This window comes from Culex pipiens, chromosome 2, assembly GCF_016801865.2.
Source record: "Culex pipiens pallens isolate TS chromosome 2, TS_CPP_V2, whole genome shotgun sequence".
In the NCBI taxonomy this organism is placed as follows: Eukaryota; Metazoa; Arthropoda; class Insecta; order Diptera; family Culicidae; genus Culex; species Culex pipiens.
This window is the reverse complement of record NC_068938.1, coordinates 163,942,538-163,967,773: the sequence shown is the minus strand read 5'-3', so window position 1 is coordinate 163,967,773 and position 25,236 is coordinate 163,942,538. Positions and strand designations below refer to the sequence as shown.

The window sequence follows — 25,236 nt, the reverse complement described above, 5'->3', positions numbered from 1 at the left end:
GGTGTGGAAGAACGTGAAAAAATAAACTGAAGAAAGACTCTGTTTTCGATGAATGAATTCTATGTTTTGCTAGATGAACAATTCGCTAGGTTCAGTGTCAAATCTAGGATGGTTGTCGAACAAAAATTCGTCCTACAAATATTTTTTTTCAATAACAATCCAATAAATTTAAATACAAATAATGTTTAGCAAAAAACATCTTCTTGTGGAATATTGTAAATTTGATTATAACAAATTAAGGAAACATTTTGTAATTTTTTTGTATTTTTAATTCAAATAAGATAGGTTCTAATAACCCTTTAAAATAATGCAATTTTGGAAGCACAAATGGAAGAATTTTTGTAGGTAAACCTTTTGTTAAGAGTGACTAATATTCAACAAAAAATGCCAGTATTTAGAATTTTTTGCCCTGCCTATTGAAATTACCGCAACAATTAATTAATTGTGAACTCAAGAACATTTTGCGTTTTAATTTTGCAAAATCTTCAAATTTTAATGGTAATTTTGTAGTTTGTTGCTATACTATTTTTTATAGATATATTTTCAAATGGGACAAAGAAACCATTCTTCTTTGACTTTTTTCAAAAAAAAGGGATTGCACTAGGAAACCGATGACAATGTTCCATCGGCTGAAGCTTATAATTTTATATTTTCAAAGATTAAAATTATTATTTTTTGACAGACTGGAGGTACCTACTTATTGGTTAGCTGCTTTAAACAATGTTTAATGTGAGTAACATTTACAAACAACAAAAAATCTTTGCAGCGGACTAAGTAAAACAACTAGAACATTTTCAGGATATCCGTTTGGATATCAACCGAAAAACCGAATATCCAAATTTGTGATAACACTTTTTTAAGTCAAATATCAACTCTAAAGTTAAAACAATGCAGAGTGGGGTCCAACCCGCTGCTAATTTAATGAAACTTTTAACGGAAAATCCATTTTAATCTGGAAAGGGTAAGGATTTTTTATTCCACAAAGAAGTGAACTTTATCACACTTTATGTAAACCAGAGGTGCTAAATTCTAGGCTCACATGAGCTTGTGGGCCTAGTGCGTCATTCCCGGGAATTCCCGGAACAAAAATCCCGGGATTTTTCCAAAACCGGGAATTCCCGAATCCCGGGATTTTTCATATTTTGTCCCGAAATTGAAAACATATCAAATTTTGGTCTAGAAATTCAGATTTGGTTGTGGAAATTAGTAATCGATAAGCATTTTAAAGCATTAAAATTTGTATTCGGCATATAACAGCATTAATTTGGCTGGGAAAATTGTTCAAATTTTTGTTTACAGATCCGCAAAATGCTTAGCGCCTTAGATATTTTCTACTAAATTTTATTTATTTTAAAATAGAATTATTATTATATTCACGTATATTTATGACTTAAAACTTGAAAAAAGCATAGTATTTTAAAAATTATTATACTTTTTATCATAAACCGGCATCTGGAGCAAATCAGGACAAAAGTAACGAATTAAGACAGCTGTTTAAGCTAATTTGTTTTTGAATAATGTTCTGATTGTTTAGATTGATTTCGATTACAACAGGAACAGATCAAAACAATTAGTACACCGATTTCCAAATTTATTGCTCTAAAATCACCTGTACCTATTCAGACTGCAGTCCCGATTATCCCCAGTTGATAGTTGGTTGGTAGTGACTTAAAGAATTTTATTTAAATATACTAAACATTAAATTCTTAACTTATCCAAAGTGTTACATTGTCTGGTATAATTTTATTTCCTGTTGTTTTAGACACTTTTAATGAAATTGTATAAGCTTTTGTATTATATAATGTTAAATAAAAAAATAAAAGAAATTTATTCAAAATTCTGGTTCAAAGCACATCAAAGAACACATTTTTTTAATGTGTTTTAAACTATCTAAAGACTGCTGTCCTTGTTCAGATTGAAGTGTAGCTTATCACCATTAACAGCTTTGAGCTAATTCTATGATTTAAGCTAGAAAATGCGTAACGTGATTTGTAGTATTGTCTAGTTTTTGATAGAAGTTTTTGCTAGAAAATTGTCGCGTTTCGATCGGTTAGAAGAGGTTTTTCTTTTTAACGGATGACGAAGAACTGCGGCGAGGGCGCCATTCTTCGATGTCGCAGATAAATTCCCCGTCTGATTTTGGAATCCTGAAGCTCTTCTTGGTACAGCTAAAAAACATAGCTAATTCTAGCGAAGCTGATCCGACAAACAGAGAAGATTTAAACTAAACTTGAATTATTGTATTTGCCGCCAGACAATCAGCAATTTTTGGAGTCAAATGTGAAGGTAGAAACATTTTTTTTGTTATAAATTTTAGAGTTGATTAAAAAAACTTAAGAGTCATGGGTTTCATACGTAGATAAAACCTTTTGAAATTTTATCTAGATTTCTTGAAAATTGGCAATATTTGGATCACAGCAATCGAGATAACTTCGATGTGTATTGCTATATTTGAATCTAGATTTGAATACTCTCTGCTCTTGGAAAAACATTCTATGGTTTTTTAAAGGTCCTATGAGCTCGTGTTTTTATATCTTTATAGGACTTTTTTTATATAAAAAAGAGACTCTAGAATTATTTGTATAACGATCCTGGCAATCAAGTTTTGCATCGAATCAACTTTGAAAAATATTTGCAACGGCCTTAATCTAGACCGATTAAGTCGATTTATTATTATTTATCCACCGGAGACCTCGAATAACTATTAATTTTACTGAATTTTTCATAAAAATAGATTGTACCAAATTTTGTTAGGGGCAAATTGAACAAAACGGGCCCTCTACGAGAGTCTCCGGTGGATCAGACCATCACCAATTCTGGAGCAACACGAGAAAAGGGCGGATAGGCATTTTGACAGTTTGAACTGTTTTACGTTTTATCAAGCTTCGGGAAACTGTTGCACAATACTCGAAGTGTAAAACAATAGCTGGCCTCCTCTGCTACCTCACAACACATCAAGGTTGGTTTAGTTACTTGTTGTCTCGGAATTTGCAAAATAGTTGCAGCTGTCAAAATGCTTATGCGCTCTTTTCAAATGTTGCTCCAGAATTGCTGGTTGTATCCAAACTTGATGAACGGCACCACGACTCACCATCTATTTTTAAAAAAATCCACGGAAATTTTTTCTCATTCCAAGCAAAGAAAAAGCAAGCAAATTAGACTGATAAGATTTATTTCCATATCTCTAGCTCTATCTGTTCAACAGCTTAAAAACCTAAAACCATCTTAATCCATATCTTCGATCATACGACACTCGACGCATTTCCATATCGCACTGACCCCGCGGCCACTTTTTCATTATCAGCCACAACCGAACCATGCCTTCCTACTGCTCCCCGCCAACGGTAATCTCCTGCTTGACGACACCTGCCACCTGTTCGGTCTTATCGGCCTCCACCGCATTATCAGCGCCATCAGCTGCTGCTGCCGTGGTCGACCCTGCCGCAACGTTCATTTCCCCGACCTGCTTGATGACGGACTCGATCTTGTCCGGCAGGAGGTACTCGATCGCTTCCAGGATCTTCTTCTGCCGGAGGAAGGTGATGCCGTGCTTTTGCAGGGTCAGCACGTTGATGCCGAGATGGTTGGCGATCGTAGTCGGGGGGAAAATGAAGTGGATGCATCGCTGGAGGTACGGGATAAGGTCGTACGCGAAGCAGGAGCAGAACCGTACGAAGCACTCGCGTTCGGACGCGGTGAAGGCTTGCTGTTCCTGGCGGTAGAAGGACAGGATGTTGCGGCAGACGGTTTCGAGGGAGGCTTCCAGGATTTCGGTGACAGTCGGGGCTAGGGCGATGGGAGCGCACAGTCGCAACTCGTTGAAGACGGTCAGAACTTCGTTGCAGTAGATCGCTAGAGGGGTAAAGTCTAGAAGACTCTCCGGTGGATGGTTGCTGTTTTCGGCGCGATCACTTGCTTTGGCGCGTTTGATTCCGGTTGAAACCTTGTTGATGAGCGTGTAACGCTCGATCTCTTGCTCGAACTGGCAGGTGATCTTCACGATCGACGTTTGGAAGTTTAGTGAAATGACGCGGATGAAGACGGGCGCAATCAGCGATCGGAAATCGACTCCAACTCGGCTGAACGACAAGCCAAAGTACATGCACTGGCCAAGGATGGTGTCGTACGAGTTGATGTCGTTCGAGGACAGGTCCTTCTCCAGCGTGTTGATGAACTCGACGATCTGATCGTGTAGCCAACTGTGAAAGATTTTTGCACCGTCAGCGGCACTTGCGTCACTCGTGATGGTCGTAAGGTTGGACGAGGAGTCCTCGTCCTCCGAGAAGATCGCCTTGTACTGGGTGATGATGTTGAACAGATGGACGCGAGTCGCCTCGATCGTCTTCGTCAGATGGATGTGGGCTGAAAATTAAACCCTTAATAAGACAATCAACCCCTTAAAGCTACAGTACCCACTATCATCTTGGGGAATCTTAGCCAGCAGTTCTCGGAACCAGCTGGTTCTGATCTGAAGGAACTTTAGCTTCAACTCTGGCGTCGTGAAAGCTTGCATTCTTCTCAAATAGCCAACCACCTGGAGGCACTTGGGCAGCTGAAGGTCCGTTCTCAGCTGGGATAGCAGTTGGACAAGCATCGTGTGCCAGGCTGCCTCGACGGCGGATTGGATGCTCTGGAAATTTTAAAACAACCTTTTAGTGTAGTACAACGTTGAATATAGGGTATGATCTTCCATTAGGACCCTTTTCCCTTTTGTACATGTAGGACCTCCTACATTTGAAATCACTGAATAGCGAAAGCTACAATATTTCATGAATAAATGAAAGTTGCTAGTATTTAAAATTGAGGTGAAAAGTCATCGTTTGTGATTGGACACTCAATAATATTTTAACTGAATGAATGTACATGGAAAAGAAATTTAAATAAATATAAATAAATAAAAATCTTCCATTAGAAGTAATCCCCGAGCAAACGGAAAAAACTTGGGAATAACATTTTTTGATATTTTTCAATAATAGGTCAATAACATTTTAAGTTATTTAGGGGAACAGCATCTAATTCCAGCGTGCCTCTAATGTTGGCAGGTCAGAACTTTGATATTCAATTAAAGCTAATTAATAGAGTTTTCAACTGAAATCGAGTGATAAATAGCTCAATAAGAAGTGAGCAAGCAAGTTTCTATCAAAGGTTTTGCAAAATTAGTTGTTTAAATAGTGAAATCAGCAAATTGGATGGAGTTAGGAGCGAGTGCTTAACCTGCCAAACATACGAGAATTTTCCCTATGAAAAGTTTTGTTATTTGTTCGATATGATTTTGTTGTTATTGGATTGTTATTGCAATAACAGACTAATAACATTTTAAGTTATTGTTCGAACATATCCTTGTTATTGATTTTTGTTATTTTAACAACTAGTCGGACCATTCCAAAAGGGGTCATCCATAATCCAAAAAGACACTTTAGGGGGGAGGGTTTGGCGATTGTTTACGCATCAAACAAAAAAGCTCGATTGATTGCAACAGGACCTGGCGCTCCAACCTTGAAATTAAAAAAAAAACTTACCGCAATAACCGGAATATTCCCATGCTTGCTGCCTACCCGCTGCACATACGCGGCCAACTCCAACGCTTCCTCGTACTTCCCCTCCCTGATACAGGTCTCCATCAGCTGCGGCAGCTCCAAAATCTCCAACAGCTCCGCGTTCCTAGTCAGCGTCAGCGAGTTCAACCTCCTGGCGCTGTTAATACTCCCGGAAGAGTCCAAAAACCGCTGGCAAGTGGCGCTAAACTCCGGCAGCTTCCGGTTCAACCCCTCGACCCGTTCTTCGGCTTCGGAAAACTTTTTGAAAATTTCCCGCGAACATTCCGCCGTCCGGATGAAGGTCTGGTAATTGTTGACCGCCAGTTCCTGGGTCTGCTCGATGTTTTGCTTGCTCTCGTCCTGCAGCCGCGTCTTTTCCTTCTTCAGCTGGTCCACCTTGTACGAACCGAGCTTGAACATGTAGTCGATGACCTCCGAGGTGGACTCATTGTTGAGCAGTTCTTGGGGGGAATATTTTGTAATTAATTAAAGATTTGTGCGTAGTCCGAGTCGGTAGAATCGACAAATTCTGAGAAGCCGGAGTCGGAGTCGCTGAACAAGTTACCCAAATCCGCAGCTCTGCTTTTAATAACTTACCGTCATAGTTATCGGGAAACACTAATTTTAATACTTTTTCGTTTTCGTAGTCCATGATTACTCAAGTTTTATTGTAGGTACTTTTGGAAATGTTTACGTTTCACTCTTTCAGATTTGCTTATTTTTGTGTGATGTGTTAAACAACTGTCAAAAACAGATGGTTGTGTGGGTGTGTTTGTACCAGGGATGCCAGATGAAATTTTGAGTTATCTGCAAATTTGTTTTTCAAATATCTGCAAAAATCTGCAAACTTAAATACACGTAAAACTAGGTTCATGGATTCGTATCCTACAATTCTGTTTAACTAAATTATGATGTTTAACTTAAACAACGTTAAATGTATGTTTTATGTCCTTAAATCTGTGTGAAAACATATTATTTAGCTACAATTATTTGCAATAAATTCAATTATTTGAAAAAAAAACGTAATAAAATGTAGATTCCCTTTTCGATAAAAAAAACAGGAACTATACAAACAATATTTTTAAAATTAAAACATTTTTATCAAGATACCTTTTGTATTTTACTTCTCAATGTGTTTTTCTATTTCAAGGTTAGGCTAATATAAAAATACTTTTCAGGGGGTTTTCCAATGTGTTTCGAAAACAAAAATTTTACAAAAAATTAACTGCCATTTAAAATAATTATAAATAAATAATTAGGGCACGGTTCTTAGTTTTGTGATACTTTTGAATAACTTAACAAAAAGTTAAAATAAAATTAGCGATAGTCTTATTTCGTGCAGTATTGTATCTAAGGAAATTATTGTTTCAACGGTTTAGGCAGATTTCACGTCATTATAAATATTTTTTTTGAAACTCTCAAAAGTCCATGTAGCATATTTTAAGATAAGTCCAATTTTTTAATAGCTTTTTTAATGGCTTATTCTTCTTGCACCACTTTACATGAAATGTGTACTATTTGTATGGTCATGTCAGTTATTAACATAAACTTCAAAATTATTTTATTTATTATAAGTGGAAAGGAGTTTTTGTTGCATCTCGCAGTTAAAATACATATGCGATAATTTTCTAAATTGATACGAAAATTATTATTTCTTTCAAATATTTATAAGTCTCTGAATTATAATTCATTCATACAAAAATTTATTGTTTACTATTCACGATAAAAAAGAAAATAAATGGGAATGGAAATGCTAAACTAAAACAATTCAATCGAAAAAAACGTTTTGTGATTTATAAAGATCCAGTTCAAAAATATCACAAAAACTTTTATAAAAATTGTTTATAATTTTAAAACTAATTTCAATAACTAAGTTAAATATACTGACTCAACTTTTCATGGTGCTTCCAGTTGCAGTTGTTCATGTAGAATGTATGCTAACATCTCTCCAAATTTAATCAAATTTGGTTTAGCACAGGCAAAGTTACAGTGCGAAATGTAAACAAAAATGGGCCAATTTCAGGGGAATAAATAATACCTGTTTCCGAAAGCCCGTAAAAATTACCAAACGCAACATTTTATGAAACAAAAAAATGTTTGCTATCATTTGAACCTTGGACAAGAACCCATGTGAATAACATTGTGAGTTTGGACCGAGTGTTTTTCAACCTTTTCCGTTAGGTGCACCAGAGCACCACCTGGGCATATAAGCAACTAAATATTCAGGAGCACTTTTCCCAAATTACAAAAAAAAAAAAACATTTCAATCAAAACAAAAGTTTCTAAACGTTATGACTATTCAAAAACAAGACAAAACATTGTTCTTAGACCGATGGTTTTATTATCTTCCTTCATTTTGATAAAAATGAGTGTTTGTGAGTTGAGCAATTCTCTACCAAAACCGGAAATGGATTTTATTTGTATTTTTTGATTTGGCTCAAACTTTTTGGGGGCCTTCCCTATGACCAAAGAAGCCATTTTGCATCATTAGTTTGTCCATATAAATTTCCATACAAATTTGGCAGCTGTTCATACAAAAATGGTACGTAAATATTCGAAAATCTGTAACTTTTGAAGGAATTTTTTGATCAATTTGGTGTCTTCGGCAAAGTTGTAGGTATTGTTAAGGACTATTTAAAAAAAATAGGTACACGGAAAAAAAAATTTCCCGATTTTTTTTATTAACTTTTTTTTCACAAAAACTCAAATTCCCAAAATACGTATTTTTTGATTTTCGAGATTTTTTGATATGTTTTAGGGGACAAAAATCCGCAACTTTTGAGCTATAGAGAAACATGGTCAAAAAATCTGCCGCCGAGTTATGATTTTTTGAAAAACTGGTGATTTTTGGAAAAAATCGAAATTTCATACATAAAATTTTTTTGACCTCATTTTTTTATGCAAAATTGAATTTGCAATCGAAAATTACTTTACAGATTTTTTGATAAAGGGCCCCGTTTTCAAGATATAGCCACCGAAAGTTTGATTTCAGCGAAATATTTGCAGTTTTTCGATTTTTAAAAATAGTGACCATGAGCGACCATTTCTAAAAATTTTTTTTTTGAAAAGTTCAGAAAATTTGCTATAAAATTGTCTAAGAGACACCGAAGATTGGACCTCTGGTTGTTGAGATACAGCGGCTTAAAGAAAAAGAAACACGAAAATTGAAGTTTTCTAAGTCTCACCCAAACAGCCCACGATTTTCTAATGACGATATCTCAGCAATTAATGGTTCAATTTTCAATGTTATTACATGAAACATTCGTGAAATTTTCCGATCATTTCGAAAAAAATATTTTGAAAATTTTTAAATCAAGACTAACATTTCAAATGGGCATAATATTCAATGTTTGGCCCTTTTAAAATGTTAGTCTTGATTTATTTTTTTTCAAAATATTTTTTTCGAAAAGATCGGAAAATTTCACGAATGTTTCATGTATTAACATTGAAAATTGAACCATTAGTTGCTGAGATATCGTCATTAGAAAATCGTGGGCTGTTTGGGTGAGACTTAAAAAACTTCAATTTTCGTGTTTCTTTTTCTTTAAGCCGCTGTATCTCAACAACCAGAGGTCCAATCTTCGGTGTCTCTTAGACAATTTTATAGCAAATTTTCTGAACTTTTCAAAAAAAAATATTTTTAGAAATGGTCACTCATGGTCACTATTTTTAAAAATCGAAAAACTGCAAATATTTCGCTGAAATCAAACTTTCGGTGGCTATATCTTGAAAACGGGGCCCTTTATCAAAAAATCTGTAAAGTAATTTTCGATTGCAAATTCAATTTTGCATAAAAAAATGAGGTCAAAAAATTTTATGTATGAAATTTCGATTTTTTCCAAAAATCACCAGTTTTTCAAAAAATCATAACTCGGCGGCAGATTTTTTGACCATGTTTCTCTATAGCTCAAAAGTTGCGGATTTTTGTCCCCTAAAACATATCAAAAAATCTCGAAAATCAAAAAATACGTATTTTGGGAATTTGAGTTTTTGTGAAAAAAAAGTTAATAAAAAAATCGGGAAATTTTTTTTTCCGTGTACCTATTTTTTTCTAAATAGTCCTTAACAATACCTACAACTTTGCCGAAGACACCAAATTGATCAAAAAATTCCTTCAAAAGTTACAGATTTTCGAATATTTACGTACCATTTTTGTATGAACAGCTGCCAAATTTGTATGGAAATTTATATGGACAAACTAATGATGCAAAATGGCTTCTTTGGTCATAGGGAAGGCCCCCACAAAGTTTGAGCCAAATAAAAAAATACAAAAAATAAAAATGGTCGAAATCGGCCGGTTTTGTAGAGAATTGCTCAGTTTTGAACGTTTGAATGAGCCAATCAAAAAAATCTGAAAGTGCAGAGATTTTAGAAATTGTATTTCATACTTCAGAAATATGGTCTTACAGAAAAGAATAAGTAGTTTTAAACAAATTTCGATGCATTTTCAAACAACTGAACCAATAGATTTGAAGAAAATCAATTTTTGTGATTTAGAAAAAAGTTGCTCATCTTCCTGATGGTGCTCTGGGTGCACCAATTCGATGTTTATGGGTTAAAGTAAAGTATTTCCTGCATTATTGTACCAAAATTTTACCATTTACTTTGTTTTACGATAAGCAAACAGCTCTGGGCGTTAGAGGGTTAACGAAATAAATCAATGTTTTACATTTTTAATTTTCTTGTAAAGCCGTTGCAAATATTTTTCAAAGTTTATGTCGCCCCCTTCAAAATTTGTCAAAAAAAATCATGGGATAAATCATTTCAATGAAAATAGAAAATAAATCAACTGAAAACAATCTAAAATGCATTTTTCTGCATTGATAATCATATTTAGCATGTTAGGGCTGAATTAAAAATATTTTGAATTTATATGAAATTTTTTTTCGCGAAAAATGAAATTTTCGTCAATACTTAGATATTTTGGAAACTAATGATTACAAAACAACTGGACAGGTGTATAATGCATTTTAAAACACTTTTTTTATTCAAATATTTAAACCATGGCTCGTAAATTCAATTTTTATTTTTTGTTTTGCTCCCCCCCCCCTCGACTTTGGTCAGAGTCGAGAGACATAAACTTCAAAAAAATATTTGCAACGGCCTAATTAAAAAATAATATAATGAAACAGTTAACAAAAAGATAAAAAAATATTTCAATAGTTCATCACTAACAAATTTTTTTAATGATTTTGTGATCAGAAAAATTACCAGGCTAGCTCAAATCTGGCCCTGGAGAATCCAGAATATCTCCGGCCAGGAAACCGGAATCTAGGTTTTGAGGCATCGTGTTCGGTGTTAAATTACTGAGCGAACGAACCCAAAAGAACTAAAATTGGTTTAGCTTGAGCCAAGATATGAAAATTATTGAATAATAAAAACCCAAGTGATATTTAAATGTTTAACAAATCTGTAATGTAAACATTTAAAACTGTAAAATACGGTCCACACCAAAATCTCCTAAGCCTCCGCAATTTGCTTATTATGGAAAATCAAATCACGTTAAAAATAATTTAAGTCGTTGAGCTCATTTATGCCCCAAAATCATCCGAAGTGATCTGGAAAAATGTAACGTGTGTAAGAATGTTTATAAATATGTACCCTTTAGGCATTTCAAACATTATGTTCAGAAACATAAAAAAAAACCTTTAAACCTAATTCTAAATTTTGTAAAGTAACTCATGCTGAAAATTGCGTAACAATAAGTTAGTAAAAAGATGAATTCTTAAAAATCTTAAAAAAAAGATGATAAAATGTTTTTTTTTTAAATATTTAGTTTGTTTATTTGCTTATCACAAGTAAATCTGTAGAACTTCATAAAAGTAAAACTTGGATCAGTTGAGTTTCGGCTGTATTGGTTATCATAAATATAATGATTTTTTTTGTTAACATGTGAAAGTTAACACTTTATTGTCGTTTTTCTCCTCGATAAACTCGATAAACAAAAAAAAATGCTGTCGTTTTGATACAAACAGTGATGAATCCATACTCTAATCTTCTTGCAAAATCGATTAATCTTTTGTTTGATATTTTCTCTCAATCTTTCCCTAAACGGTCCCATAAATTTAAATGCATGGAGAGACAATTGTTGCATATTAAAATAAATAAAAATATGTTAGATACAGTCGACTTTCTGGTTGTCAATATCCAAGGGACCGTCGAGGAAGAGAATCATCATTTTACAGAACGATGCAAAATGAAGACTCGATTGAAAATTTGTTTTTCTTGATACCCAGCTATGGGAGAGAATCATGGCAACGTCCAGCAAACAAAAACAAGCTAATGTCAAACACCCTTCAAAGCTTCGTTTCGCAAAGAAAAATGTCTATGCAAGCCATGAGATAGTGAAAATATTGACAACCGGAAGAGATTTTTAAAGCAAACAGAATCCAAGGGACCGTCGAGGAAGAGATCCTTCAAGCAAGAGAAAATATCGAGGAATAAAGACAATCGAAGTATGCAGTTTGAAGGGACTGAAGAATTCATCGATAGATGGAGCAATATTGATATCGAGAAGATCGACAGCCAGAGAGTCGACTGTATTAAACTTCATATTAATATTTCCAATGTGTTTTTTTATTTAAAAGTTTCATGTTTTAATTTTTTTGTATATTTTAATCAAAACTGAATTGAAAAGCACTTAAATTGCAATTAATGTTTTAATGTTATGTATGCCTCTAGCCTATAGTCCTATTCCTATAGTTCCATTTTTTGTGACTTTAATTCATCCTCCAATACCTACAATTTATTTTCTATGTATTTTTTTTTTCCAGCATATTCTGGATTTATTTTGTTAACAGTTGAACTTTATTACAAGAAATTCCTCCAGATTTGATATTTTTGTGTACCATTAATAGACCATTAATTAAAAAGATTTGATGATGAAATGGTATTGAAAAAAGTATGAAATGAAGATTTTATGTTGTATATAAATTGAATTATTTTACTTCTATAGCGATTTTGCCATTTCATGTTAAATATTTAAAAAAATAATCAAAACTAATGTCATGTGCCCTTTCAGACAACTAGAAACGCTTTGATTTTTTTTTCTGTTTTTAAGTTTATCTTCATTGGATTCTTCTGTGAGCAAAAATTTCTTTTTAAATATCTATTGCATTAAAAACTAATTCTAATTATTTTTTTTGAATCATTTTTGTGCTGCCAAATTTTTAAGAAAAATTGTAATAGTCGTTCATTCTTTATATGTGAACGCCAAAATTATACCAGATTTTTTTCTTTTAAATCTAGAGTTTTTCTTTAAAAAGGTCCTATAAGCTATTGTCTTTCATATGTTTATAGGACCTTTTCGAAAAAAAATTCTAGATATGAAATGTAATACAAACAGTAATGAAGAAAATGCTACAAATTCATTAGTAAAAGTGACCTTTTTATCTGTGTATACATAATCGCTATAGTTTAGCCTGTATGACTTTTTCGCATTGAACGAATTGGTTAAAATTTGAGTTTTTGCATGACTCGTTAAGTGTATTGGTCAATATTTTTAGAAACTTAAATAAAAAACTAATGAAAATCATATTTGAATCATTGAATCTTAATTAAAATTAAATGTCTTATTTAGGAATTTCCATTGAAAATTATTCTTTTATCTTACAAGCTTTTCCCGGCAAACTTCGTCCTGCCCTTTTAAGGTTTCCTGACGTTTTTAGCTTGTTTGCTTATTTAGCCTCCTGTGATCAAAATTTGATTTTACGCTACCTTTCCCATACAATCTGCAGATTTTCCGGAATCGGAATCGGAGCGGCCAAAGTTGTCCCTTTTTGGCATAAGAACCCTCCTTGGACTTATACGAACCCAACGCAACAAAAATCACTTCTATCCGACGCTCCGTATTAAATTGATTCGTGTTCGAACAAAACAGTCGAAATTTTATATATATATATATATATATATATATATATATATATATATATATATATATATATATATATATAATATATATATATATATATATATATATATATATATATATATATATATAATATATATATATATATATATATATATATATATATATATATATATAATATATATATATATATATATATATATATATATATATATATATATATATATATATATATATATATATATATATATATATATATATATATATATAATATATATATATATATATATATATATATATATATATATATATATATATATATATATATATATAATAACAATATACCAGGAGAACAACTCCTACGGAATGACTTAACGGCCTAACAACAACTAAGACCGAGACCAACGTTTTACTACTGAGAACCACATTGAAAAGCTTATATAACTTCGCACTTCCATATATTTTTTTGTTTTTAAAAATAAACAGAGGTAGACTTAATACTTAATTAGTACTTAATTATTTCAAAACATGAAGAAATTAATATGAAAAATGCCAGAAATCAAATAAAATTTATTTATGTTTCCTAGGGTAATTCAAATTCGAGCTTCTTCGGAACTACCCCCTGAAATCAAAGATTGACACATGGATATATTCCAAATTTGAGCTCATTCTTACCACGGGTTCCTAAAAATATGGTGTCTTGAGGGAAGTTTTTCTAAAATTAATGAAAGTTCTACATCTGAGAAATGGTTAGAATCGGATAACTATTGCGCCCTCCACGGGTAAAAAAGTGAAACAGTTGCCATTCTCTATACATTTTGACGATTTCTCCCATACAAACTTCATACCAGGGAGGGGTTCCGGTGGTCAGAATGAGCTCATATTTGGAATAAGGGACAGCGTTTTTTTTAAACAATAGCCAAAATCTTGGTAAACAAGCAACTTCAACCTTTTGAACACCTAGCTTTGAGTAGGAATCTTGCAGTAGAGTATACCAAAGCCATGTTGTAGAGCGCACAATCTAATTTGTAATATTGATCCTTGCACTGTAACTTGGATTTGGCTCGCACTTTTGACAACAAAATTTCCAAAAACTAGGCAACCAGCAGTTGTTTATTTACATTTCCAGTCGCAGTTTCCACCAAACTGGACATTCGCACTTTAAAATTGCGATTGATAGGTGAGCAACATCGGCTCGCTTTGATCATTTTTTGAGAAAATTAAAATTTCCCAAGCCAGTTTGACAAGTCGCAATAGTGCGATCGATAGCAATAATTTAGTGCGAAGTCCAAGTTAGTGAGAATTGCGCAATATTTTTGCGACAATTCTTAAGTGATTAAAAAGAATAGTTGGTAAAATACTTGCATATTTTCACAGTAATCAAACTTGATGTAGGTCTAAGAACATTATTTCTAAATTTGTAAAATGCTATGTACAGTTGGGTTACTCATCTTATTCAAAGAAACAGTCACAGAAGGATTAAAGTTTTTTTGCATACCTCACCGGTAAAATATCTGCAAAAATCTGCAACAAAAAAGTTGTCTGCAACAAATTTCGGAAATCTTCAAATTTGCAGAGAAATCTGCAAATCTGGCATCCCTGGTTTGTACTGCAAACATTCGCGATTTGTGAAACAAATTTCTACGCTACAAATACAACCAGAACCGTTAGTTCGTGTTCACGCAAGGCTTCATTCATTCCTTTCGTTCTGTTTCATTCATTCTGAAGTTGGGTTCATCTTTGCTGGAAGATAGCACCAATACAATAGTTGGTGATAACGGTAAGTGTACCTGAATTTGGGATTTGATTGAACGGAACTAAAATAAGTTGATTTGATTTGTAATATTTTTCAAAGAGAAACGCAAAAAGTAACTATTTATCGCGATAACTCGTGATGGTTACAAGCAAACCCTTATGTTTATAGATCATTTTTTGTAGGTGTCTGCTCTACAACTTTGTTGTACATTGATTACTCTGAAAAAAAAACCCTGCAAAGTAACGAAAAACACAAAATTTTAAAATGAAAAAAAAAGGTTTTAAATGAGAAATGACGTTTTTTCGTTATTTTTGAGTAGTACGCCATCAATTTGAGCGTCAAATTTTACATAAAAAAATGGATACTACTAAATGTAAGTCACTAGGTCACTAGCGATTTTAAAATTTTTAGAAAGAATTATATAAAGTTTAACTTCTGGAGAAACACGGGCGGATAAGCTTCTTGACAGCTGGAACGATAATTCCGAGAAAAATGCGGGTTTTTTTTTAAATACCTACCTGCTTTAAATATCTCTATTGCTGTGTTAAAAAAAGTAATTAAAGTCAGAATAAAATATCGAGCCATTCTAAATATCAGATTGGATTCAGTAAACAATCTTTGATCTTCCTGACAAAATTTAAAAATCAAATCTGCGCTAAATTTGAGCACTAAAGATCAGAGAAAAGTGTGGCGAAACGGCGCTAATAATTAAAAGTTCTAAATATGGATTATTTTAAAGATCTCGATTACATTTTAAACAAATTAATTTCATAAAGCAAAAATAAGAGCAAAGAACAAAACAAAGAAGCGGTAAGACCTACGTAGAAGTGAAAAAGGACGATTTGAATTTAACGCCAAATTTTCCTTAAAAAAATATTTTTGCCATTCAAATATGTAGTTAACAAGTGTTATTAAAATGTTGTTAACAAAATGAATACTAATTGCTTGAAAAAGTTGAAATTTCAAATAAAAATAATACCATACAAAATCAGCCATAACCATGTGTAAGTCAAAGACAGGAAAATTTTGCTTTATTCTCTGGAGTGGTCGTAAGCATTAAACCGATTAAATCGATTAAACCACATGTTTGAAATTGAGGAACATTTTATCTGATAGTGTGCAATCACCAAATTTTTTATAATATTTTTTTTCTAAATTAGTCTTTTTGTTTTTGTCAAAAATAATCTTTTAAGCTATTCAAAATCTACAGCTCTCTGTAAATATTTATTTATATATCACATGCGGCCCGCAATTCAGCACAAAACTGTCAAAATGTCCTGCGAGGTTCAGCCGGCTACTTTACTGATTGAAATAACACATATTAATTATTAGAAAAAATAAAGAATCTTTTTGTATATTTACTTTGTCGAACTTTTGAAATGAGACTACAAACTGCTGAAAAATAATCTACAAAAAAAATAACTGGATATTAAGAGTGTTTTCAAATCACCCTTAATTTTTCACTCAAGATTTTGTGGTAACAATTCCGGGTTTTTTCCCCGAGACCAACAAAAAATTTTCAGGTAAGTTACATCGAATAAAAATCTGACATAGTGAGAAGATAGAGACAACACATACATAAAAACGTATATATTCAAGAAGATTGATTTATTTGGGAATTAGCAATTTCCTCGATTAAAAAAACTGATTGAAATTTTGTGAGTTTATTTATTTAAGCAAAAACAGCTATGTTACATCGTTAGGTCGTCCACATAAATCTACCTACAATTTTAGCAACTTTCCCTAATTACATTTTAAAACTAAAAAAATTAACTAAAATCATTTATAAAACATTTACATTTTTTCGCCTGGATTTATCATCAATTAATAATTATTTATTGTCCTATATGTATTTATTTATTAATTAAAAGAAAATACAAATAAAAACACTTTATTTTTTTCAATATATCAAATGTTTGACATTAAAAATTGAAAGAATGTACACAATTATTTATAAAATGAACCGGAAATACGGTACGGTTGTTTACTGTGTCCCGCCCGTGTGGATCAATCGGACCGCGCACTGGACTCACAATCCAGAGGTCGCCGGTTCGAATCCCGCGGTGGGCGCTCTAAAATTCTTTGTGTAAATATGGGTATTCGGCGCCGTCGCTCCGTGCCATACTATCATACACTTAGGAGCCCAGGGCGGCGAAGTCCTTGTAGATAAAAAGGAAGACACTAGTGGTTGGTACTAGCAACCCAAGTAACATTTTTTCCAGGAGTTCTATAAGAGCTCTTCAAGATAGCTACAGCATAGCAGTTTGGACCGCGGTAGGATAAAATTCTCTTCAAAACTTCTTCAGGAGTTTGGAAGAGTACTTGAAGAGAGTTTTATCCTACCGCGGTCCAAACTGCTATGCTGTAGCTATCTTGAAGAGCTCTTGTAGAACTCCTGGGAAAAAATGTTACTTGGGAATGGTGGCCGACAGCTATAAAGTCAACTTCGTTTTCGTCGTTGTTTACTGTGTTTATTCAATTTAAAAAAGGTATTTTTTTTTAATTGGCTGCTCTACAAACTTGCACAACTTTATTACACTGTAAAAAAATAATCCAGGAATGTGACTGTTACGAATCACGAAACTGTAATGAGAAAACTTTTGTTCTAAATAAAACATACCTCTGGGTTATTGCAGATTAAAAAAAAAACAATAAATTTTCATGACCATAATTTTTAACGTTAATTAACCAAAATGGATGCGTTTATGGAACTATTTTTGTTTTTTTTTAATTAGAAACAGTTAAATTTGTTTGCTGCATGGTTGCATAAAATAAATCAAAAGACAAAAGACTGACATTTGCAACCAAATTTGAAATCATTTTTTCTTTACTACACAAATAACAATAAATGTTATTAATCTTTTTGAAGTGTGACCAAAAACTAATAACATTAAAAACATTGCTTGAAAATGAAATTAGCGAAACTTCACGAGAAATTAAGACAACTTAAAAAGGAAATATTTTTTTTTGTAATTGCCTGATTTTTTTTTTATTATTTGAACATTTTAATTTTGGATTCTTATTTTTTGCATTTTTGAAATGTTGATTGCTGTGATATTTTTTCAGAAAACAAACGACACAGATTTTTCTTTCATATAGCATTAATTTATATTTAAAGTACGAGTATACCTGTTTCCATAACATTTCATTATCATCAGATTTCCACCATATTGCATCGGAAGCAATATCTAGCTCGCTCAGCATCCTTCAACCGAATCACATTTCCCCTTTCAACACCTTGGGAGCGAGAGCAACCAACGCAGCCAACGCTCTCAGACTTTTCCGCAAAAATTCCAATTGTCAAAGGCGTGTGTTTGAAAAAGTGTGTGGCGTTTTCGTTACAATTTTGACTGAAAATTTGTAAATTCACCCTGTTTTCTGTTGCTGCGCTGCTTCTGCTGCTGCTCTTGCTGCGTGTTTCCTCTACTCAAGTTTTTTCTTTTTTGTTGTGCAAATGGCTTAGTCGCTCTAACTAGAGAGAAAGTGAGTGAATCTATCATGATTTTTTTTCTTCTGCTGTTTATGCTTACTTAAAAACAGTAAATACCTTAAAAGATTTTCAAAATCAAAACGTGTCGGTTTGTGAGTATGGTTTGCGTTTTTTTTGTCTAATAGATTTTGCACGATAAACATTGTTTGCGCTCTTTTTTTGTGTTGTGTTTACACTTTAGTTTATATAGATATTAAATTATACTTTCTCGGTAGCATTTTGTTTTCTTGTTAGACAATATATAATATGCTTTTTGTTTACTTTGAAATAGATTTGTGCTATTGCTATTAAAGTTCGAATGCACATGAAACACGTTACGCGATTTGTTGGTTATAGATTAGCTAATGAATAAGAGTTTTTTGTTTTGTGTTGCACGAATTTACTATGGTTTTGCATTAGAGTTTTGTTTTTTTTTTCTTTTCTGTAATCAAACACAACATCAATGATATTGGGCTAGAATAATGTAAGAGAGGAAGGTTTTGTACAATGCATTTGCGTAATAATTTTATTTTATTATTCATAATCATGGAATGAACTTGATGATAAACTCAAAAACACACAATATTTACGATTAATTTCGCACAACATGACTGGAGTTTTTCGTTTTGTCGATAGAGAGTATGTTGAAACCAACTTGAACATGATTTTAATCATTTTTGTGGTCCATCGAGAATAAGGTTTTTTTGGGTGCTTTTGATTCACTTTCGAGTGTCATTTCTACACGCTAAACATATGTTGTCTACATCATATCTTTATATATATAATTTTTCAGGACATTACGTTAACGTTTTTAAAACATGTTTTTAACTTTGTAATCAGACTTTAAAAGACCCAATAGAGAAAAATTAGGTACAAATTTGCACTTTTTGTTGGCCTAATTTTAAGTGTGTTTGTGTTGTCTCAACTTTTACTTTTTGTTTGTCCTAATCCATGTCTTATCCACTATTCAATCGTAATTTCTAGATAACCGGTGTTAACGTAAAAAGAAATGCTATAATTCTAGTACCACTGTTACGATAAAACGAACGACTACAGAGACTTGCTTAACTTGTTTTTCTTCATAATACTTGTGTTTCCCTTCTTTTCGAGCCCAAAACTTACGAGTTTTTTTTTACACAGATCTCGAATTTTAATTCTTGTTGGTGTTGTTTCGGCATCAAATGTCCGGCTCGACAAACGAAGCCGGAAAGAGGCCCGTCTTGCCGGATCGCTGGTGGGTGCCCTTGTACCAGCCGTTTTCGCGCTTCTTGTGCACCAGCACCACGTCGCCGACGCGCAGCTCCAGCTCGTACTCGCTGTTGGGTGGGTACGGGACGATGCACTTGAATCTGAGGGGAAAAATGGAATTTTTTGATTTGTTGTTGTTAGAATTGAGGAAGATATGAAGTTTTCTTTGTATAAATTAGGGATTTATATAATTTAAAATTAATTTTGAAAACCATTTGCAAAGGCCTAAATAAAAAAACTGAATTTAAAAAAATATATAAATCTGAACAAAAGCTCTTCGTATCAAATTTTCAACATAGTCTGTACTCGATTATCCGAACCCGGGTCATACGTTAATTCGACTATCCGAAGGTTTCTATAGAGGCATTTAATAATCGAATCAGGCCGTTGCATATATTTAATATTTTTTTTACGTCGAGTCCTGTAAGAAACTGACCGAAACAATAGATGAATCCAGTTTGAAATGGCCGCTAGGTGGCCAATGGTGTTAGAAATGACAGCTTCCATGTATTGGCATATGGGAGCTCAGGAAAACTCAATTTTAAGCAATAAAATGATTATTTATGATAAAAGTATTGATTGATTAGGTGCACAAAATGTGCCTAGAATATTATTAAAATGAAAACTGCTCAAAAAATTTGCAATCGAGATAAGTACACCATTCGATTCAGCAGGAATTTTGGGCACCAAAAATATATAGTTTTCATATGTTAAGTATTTTATTTTAAAAGATAATTAACAAAAAGTATGAAAATCGAGATATTTAGTATGGGAGCTGTCAAATCTCTCACCATCAAAAAGCAGCGTTGAGCTTTCGCTGGATTTGTCTATATGTCTCGTATGAGGAATTATTGCTAGTAATGCAATTAACTGATTTCACCGCCATAACGACGTAAAAGGCATAGTACACAATATTGAATGGCGTTTGCTAAAAATCCTTGTTGTCTTATAGTATTTGGAAAGTACAAAACAGAGTCAGTGAGAGCAGCGGGGCCGCGCGGTTTCCTTATTATCGTTGATCGGAAGGCACGCCACCGGTTCGTCAAGGTTATTGTGTTGCAAAAATAACATTTTAATTTCATTAAAAAATTAACTAGATTTAAAACCTACGAGCAATGCGTCATTTGAGATAGAAAACTTATGTTTGTTTCGTTTCGCGAGAAGATTTTTGTTGTAATTTCTGCTGGGTGGATTCCTTTGCTTTACTAAATCTTGATCTTGGATTCAAAATATAAAATTTTTGGTCGGAAAACACCTCCTACCACCTAAGAATCGTATGGCAATATTGAAAAATCCATTAGCTACATTAGAAAATAAATATTTTTGAAAGGCTGAGAAAATTCTCTATATTTTGCTTTTTTGAACTTTGTTGGTACGACCTTTAGTTGCTGAGATATTGGCATGCAAGTGTTTAAAAACAGGAAAATTGATGTTTTCTAAGTCTCACCCAAACAACCAACCATTTTCTAATGTCGACTTCTCAGCAGCCGACCGATTTTCAATGTTAAAATATGAAACATTTGTGAAATTTTCCGATCTTTTCAAAAACAATATTCAGAAAAAAATAAATCAAGACTAATATTTCAAAAAGGGAACATTCAATATTACGCTCTTTTAAAAATTCGCTCTTGGTTTAAAAAATTTGAAAATCAAGTTTTAGTGACAAAAAATTAAATAAAAAGTCACCAAAATTTTTTTACCGTTTATCATTTTTTTTTCAATGTAGTCCTTATCCATACCTACAACTTTGCCGAAGACCAAATCGATCAAAAAATTCGTTCAAAATTTAGTTGCTGAGATATTGGCATGCAAGTGTTTAAAAACAGGAAAATTGATGTTTTCTAAGTCTCACCCAAACAACCAACCATTTTCTAATGTCGACTTCTCAGCAGCCGACCGATTTTCAATGTTAAAATATGAAACATTTGTGAAATTTTCCGATCTTTTCAAAAACAATATTCAGAAAAAAATAAATCAAGACTAATATTTCAAAAAGGGAACATTCAATATTACGCTCTTTTAAAAATTCGCTCTTGGTTTAAAAAATTTGAAAATCAAGTTTTAGTGACAAAAAATTAAATAAAAAGTCACCAAAATTTTTTTACCGTTTATCATTTTTTTTTTCAATGTAGTCCTTATCCATACCTACAACTTTGCCGAAGACCAAATCGATCAAAAAATTCGTTCAAAATTTTCATGCATCTTTTTTGTATGGACAGCTGCCAAATTTGTATGGAAAATTATATGGACAAACTAATGATGCAAAATGGCTTCTTTGGGCATGCCGAAGGCACCAAAAAAGTTTCAGCCGGATTAAAAAATACACCAAAAATCGAATGATCGAAATCTGAGAGAAATACTCTCTTATAAAATACTAACCTTCCCTTTGAAATAATCGGGAAGTATCTCAACAAAAACATCCGATTGCTCGATTTGAGAATAACATCTTACCACTTGAAGATATTGCAACGCTTACTTAGAGCGTATCCTACACAGAAAAAAATATTTCTGTAAGTTTACATTATTTATCATGTACTAAAAGGTATCATGATAAATGATGTATATTTACATTAGGTTCATTGGAAATTTACATTAGATTCATTGGAAATTTACATTAGTTTTGAAAATTTACATTAGTTTTCGAATTTACATTACTTTTGGAATTTACATTAGTTCAAATCAACTAATTCTGATTGGCCAATGGGAATGAGAAGCTCGACTTGGATTGCAGTAGGAAAAGGGTGTGGCCTATGTTCTATTTTAAAATGAGTGAAACGGGCAGCAAAAGGAAATTCAGATTTTAAAAAGTTGTTTCACAGGTAGGGGCGCTTTCTCGTCGACGGCCAAGTGAAATAACGCTGGACTGGAATAGAACGGACGACGGGTAGAATGTTCGGAGTTACTGCTGCTACCCGCTGCCGACTGAGCCATCTTCGCATGTTATAAACGAGCGGCTAAAGCATCAACTTGTTCAAGGCGAGGCTCACGCAGTGGGCCAGCGAAGTATGAGAGCGATAGAAAGAGAACCAAATATTACTATTTTTAATTCGGGTAGTTTTGAAGTCAACGTTTGGCAGAAATACATTGGATATATGATTTACATTAAATAGGAATTTACAGGAAGCCGAACACGGGTAGAAATTCGTCAGATTTGAGTTTCCATGCTCAACGTTTCCATTAGATTCATGATTTACATTAGATTTAGATTTACATTGGAGTAATTTCCATGACTTTTTACTCTTTACATCATATTTCAACATTACATTGAGTGAGTAGAACAACCTTCTTGATACAGCACGGGCACCGCGTATGGTGTTCTAAGCTGTTTGGTATGGTATGGTATGTTGAGTGAGTTTACATTAGAAACAGTAATTACGTGCTGTGTAAATTTACATATTTTTTTCTGTGTATATTCCTCGATATTTTCTCTTGCTTGAAGGATCTCTTCCTCGACGGTCCCTTGGATTCTGTTTGCTCTAAAAATCTCTTCCGATTGTCAATATTGTCACTATCTCATCTGCCCATAATTGAAAATTCGGCTATTATGCCAAATCAAGTATTCCGAGAAAAACGCGTTTTAGTGTTTGACACAAAATCTCCGTCAAGGTAATTTCCCATAAGAGTGGCATATTAGCCGTTTGGTTTTTCGCATCGGCAGCCAAGTCTAGACACTATTTCAGTAAAATTCAAGTTCCAAAAGATGCGCTGGAACGTCCTCTACCACCTAGTGCTAATATCTCGTTTTTGCCAAAAGTGGATATTAGCCGTTTTTTCAATGGTGGGCAGTCATGGCTTGCATAGACATATTTCTTTGCGAAACAAAGCTTTGAAGGGTGTTTGACATTAGTTTGTTTTTGTTTGCTGGACGTTGCCATGATTCTCTCCCATAGCTGAGTACCAAGAAAAAAACATTTTCAATCGAGTCTTCATTTTGCATCGTTCTGTAAACTGATGATTCTCTTCCTCGACGGTCCCTTGGATATTGACAACCAGAGAGTCGACTGTATCACATTCAATAATCTTGATTGAGCAAAAACTCATTAACTCGCGATCATTTGTGATCAAAGCGACGCAAAACTGCGCAGACCGTTTGTCACTTCCTCAGCAATCGCTACTGAATACTCTCTCGTTTGTTCTCTCTCTCTCTCTCTCTCTCTCTCTCTCTCTCTCTCTCTCTCGAATCGCATAGTATAGTGAATGGTTCAGAGAGGCTGATTGCCCTGGTCACACGGACGGAGTAGGCAAAGAAATTCACGAAGTAGGTTTGTATCGCTGGGTGAAGCGATTTACCAAGTCGCTGGCAGCCAATAAAATATTCGCTCACGAATGGTTGCGCGCTTCTACTGGCAAAGACTCGTTCGGCAGTGAGTGAGTGATTTCTAATCTTTGAACCGCAAACCTTTGATCAAATCACATCGTCGTGTTAACCCAATCGAGCATCTTCTAAAATCACCGTGATGCTTTTTTCCTACAGTTTTTTTTCTAGTAGTTTTAAGTAGGAAAAAGAATCATTGGGCAAACAAAAATATTACCGAAAATTTAATTTTTCATGTAAAATCTTTTGCAAACTGTTATGATAACAATATATAGGGACCATTCTAATATTTTGACGCAAGAATCATCAAATGATAGTTTTTCTATCATTCATTTACAACACTAGTCAAAGTAATAGTAGGATTGTCGAAAAACTCGACTGATGTTTAAAAATTTTTATGAGTTTAAACGAGCTTGGCTATGATTTTGATTCGATTCAAGCGATAAAATCAAACATGCAAAAAAAAAACGATCAAGCAATTTAACATTTTTATCGAAGAATTTGATAAAATTTGCTAAATTTAATTTGAAACAGAACTGCTAAATTTGAATACCCTTAGCCACTCACCTTTCCCGCACCACGTGCGACTTGGACGACGACTTCGAAGGCGTTCCAGCGCCGCCGTTCATCTGCGTCAGGATGGCGCTCGCGTCCAGACTCTGAGATTTCCGATGATACACGTGGTGAGATTGCTTCTGGGCGCCGTGGGACGTCGAGGCCGGTGCCTCGTGCGATTGTTGGTGCAGTTGCTGCTGCTGCTGCTGGAGTGCCGCATGTTTCGAGGAGCTCTTGCTGGACGATTCGCTTTTGATGCTGAAAATGAGGACGGATTGAGGTTAGGTTTACTGAGAATGAGATATCGAGAAAGAGTACAAACCCATGCATCGAAGGTCGCTCCTTGTGGGGTTTTACCCGCTGGGATCCGTACATGTAAGGAACATTTTCACGACCCTGGGCGGCTAGCAGGTCCGCTGGAAGATTCTGCAGCAGTTGACTGGGACAAGATCCGGATCTAAAATTAGAAATCTTGGTTATAAAAGGTCT

At 33.7% G+C, this 25,236-nt stretch overlaps 2 protein-coding genes across 4 annotated transcripts in view; both read right to left on the bottom strand.

Moving 5' to 3' along the window:
* Positions 1 to 3,155: 3,155 nt before the first annotated feature.
* LOC120418457 (conserved oligomeric Golgi complex subunit 8-like) lies at positions 3,156 to 6,289 on the bottom strand. Its single transcript, XM_039580882.1, has 4 exons — positions 6,135 to 6,289; positions 5,520 to 5,998; positions 4,417 to 4,630; positions 3,156 to 4,362 (listed from the first exon to the last, which is right to left on the bottom strand). The coding sequence occupies exons 1-4, from the start codon at positions 6,187 to 6,189 to the stop codon at positions 3,326 to 3,328; spliced, it is 1,785 nt and encodes a 594-aa protein (XP_039436816.1). The 5' UTR covers positions 6,190 to 6,289; the 3' UTR covers positions 3,156 to 3,325.
* A 13,457-nt stretch (positions 6,290 to 19,746) lies between these two features.
* Positions 19,747 to 25,236, bottom strand: part of LOC120418442 (E3 ubiquitin-protein ligase SH3RF1-like) — a 35,286-nt gene continuing 29,796 nt past the window's right edge. For all 3 annotated transcript variants that reach the window (XM_039580851.2, XM_039580852.2, XM_052707896.1), the window contains 3 exons: positions 25,070 to 25,204; positions 24,760 to 25,005; positions 19,747 to 19,978 (listed from right to left, as the gene is read on the bottom strand). In XM_039580851.2, coding sequence (XP_039436785.1) covers positions 19,807 to 19,978; positions 24,760 to 25,005; positions 25,070 to 25,204 — 553 coding nt within the window. In that variant the 3' untranslated portion in view covers positions 19,747 to 19,806. The remainder of the gene's footprint in view (positions 19,979 to 24,759; positions 25,006 to 25,069; positions 25,205 to 25,236) is intronic.

What these genes read in the sequence shown, in the direction of transcription:
- LOC120418457 (XM_039580882.1), bottom strand. Translation starts at nt 6,189, where the DNA reads ATGGACTACGAAAACGAAAAAGTATTAAAATTAGTGTTTCCCGATAAC. An exon ending in GTTTCCCGATAACTATGACG is followed by an intron (nt 5,999 to 6,134) that starts GTAAGTTATTAA and finishes ATTCCCCCCAAG; the next exon opens with AACTGCTCAACAATGAGTCC. An exon ending in GGAATATTCCGGTTATTGCG is followed by an intron (nt 4,631 to 5,519) that starts GTAAGTTTTTTT and finishes TAAAATTTCCAG; the next exon opens with AGCATCCAATCCGCCGTCGA.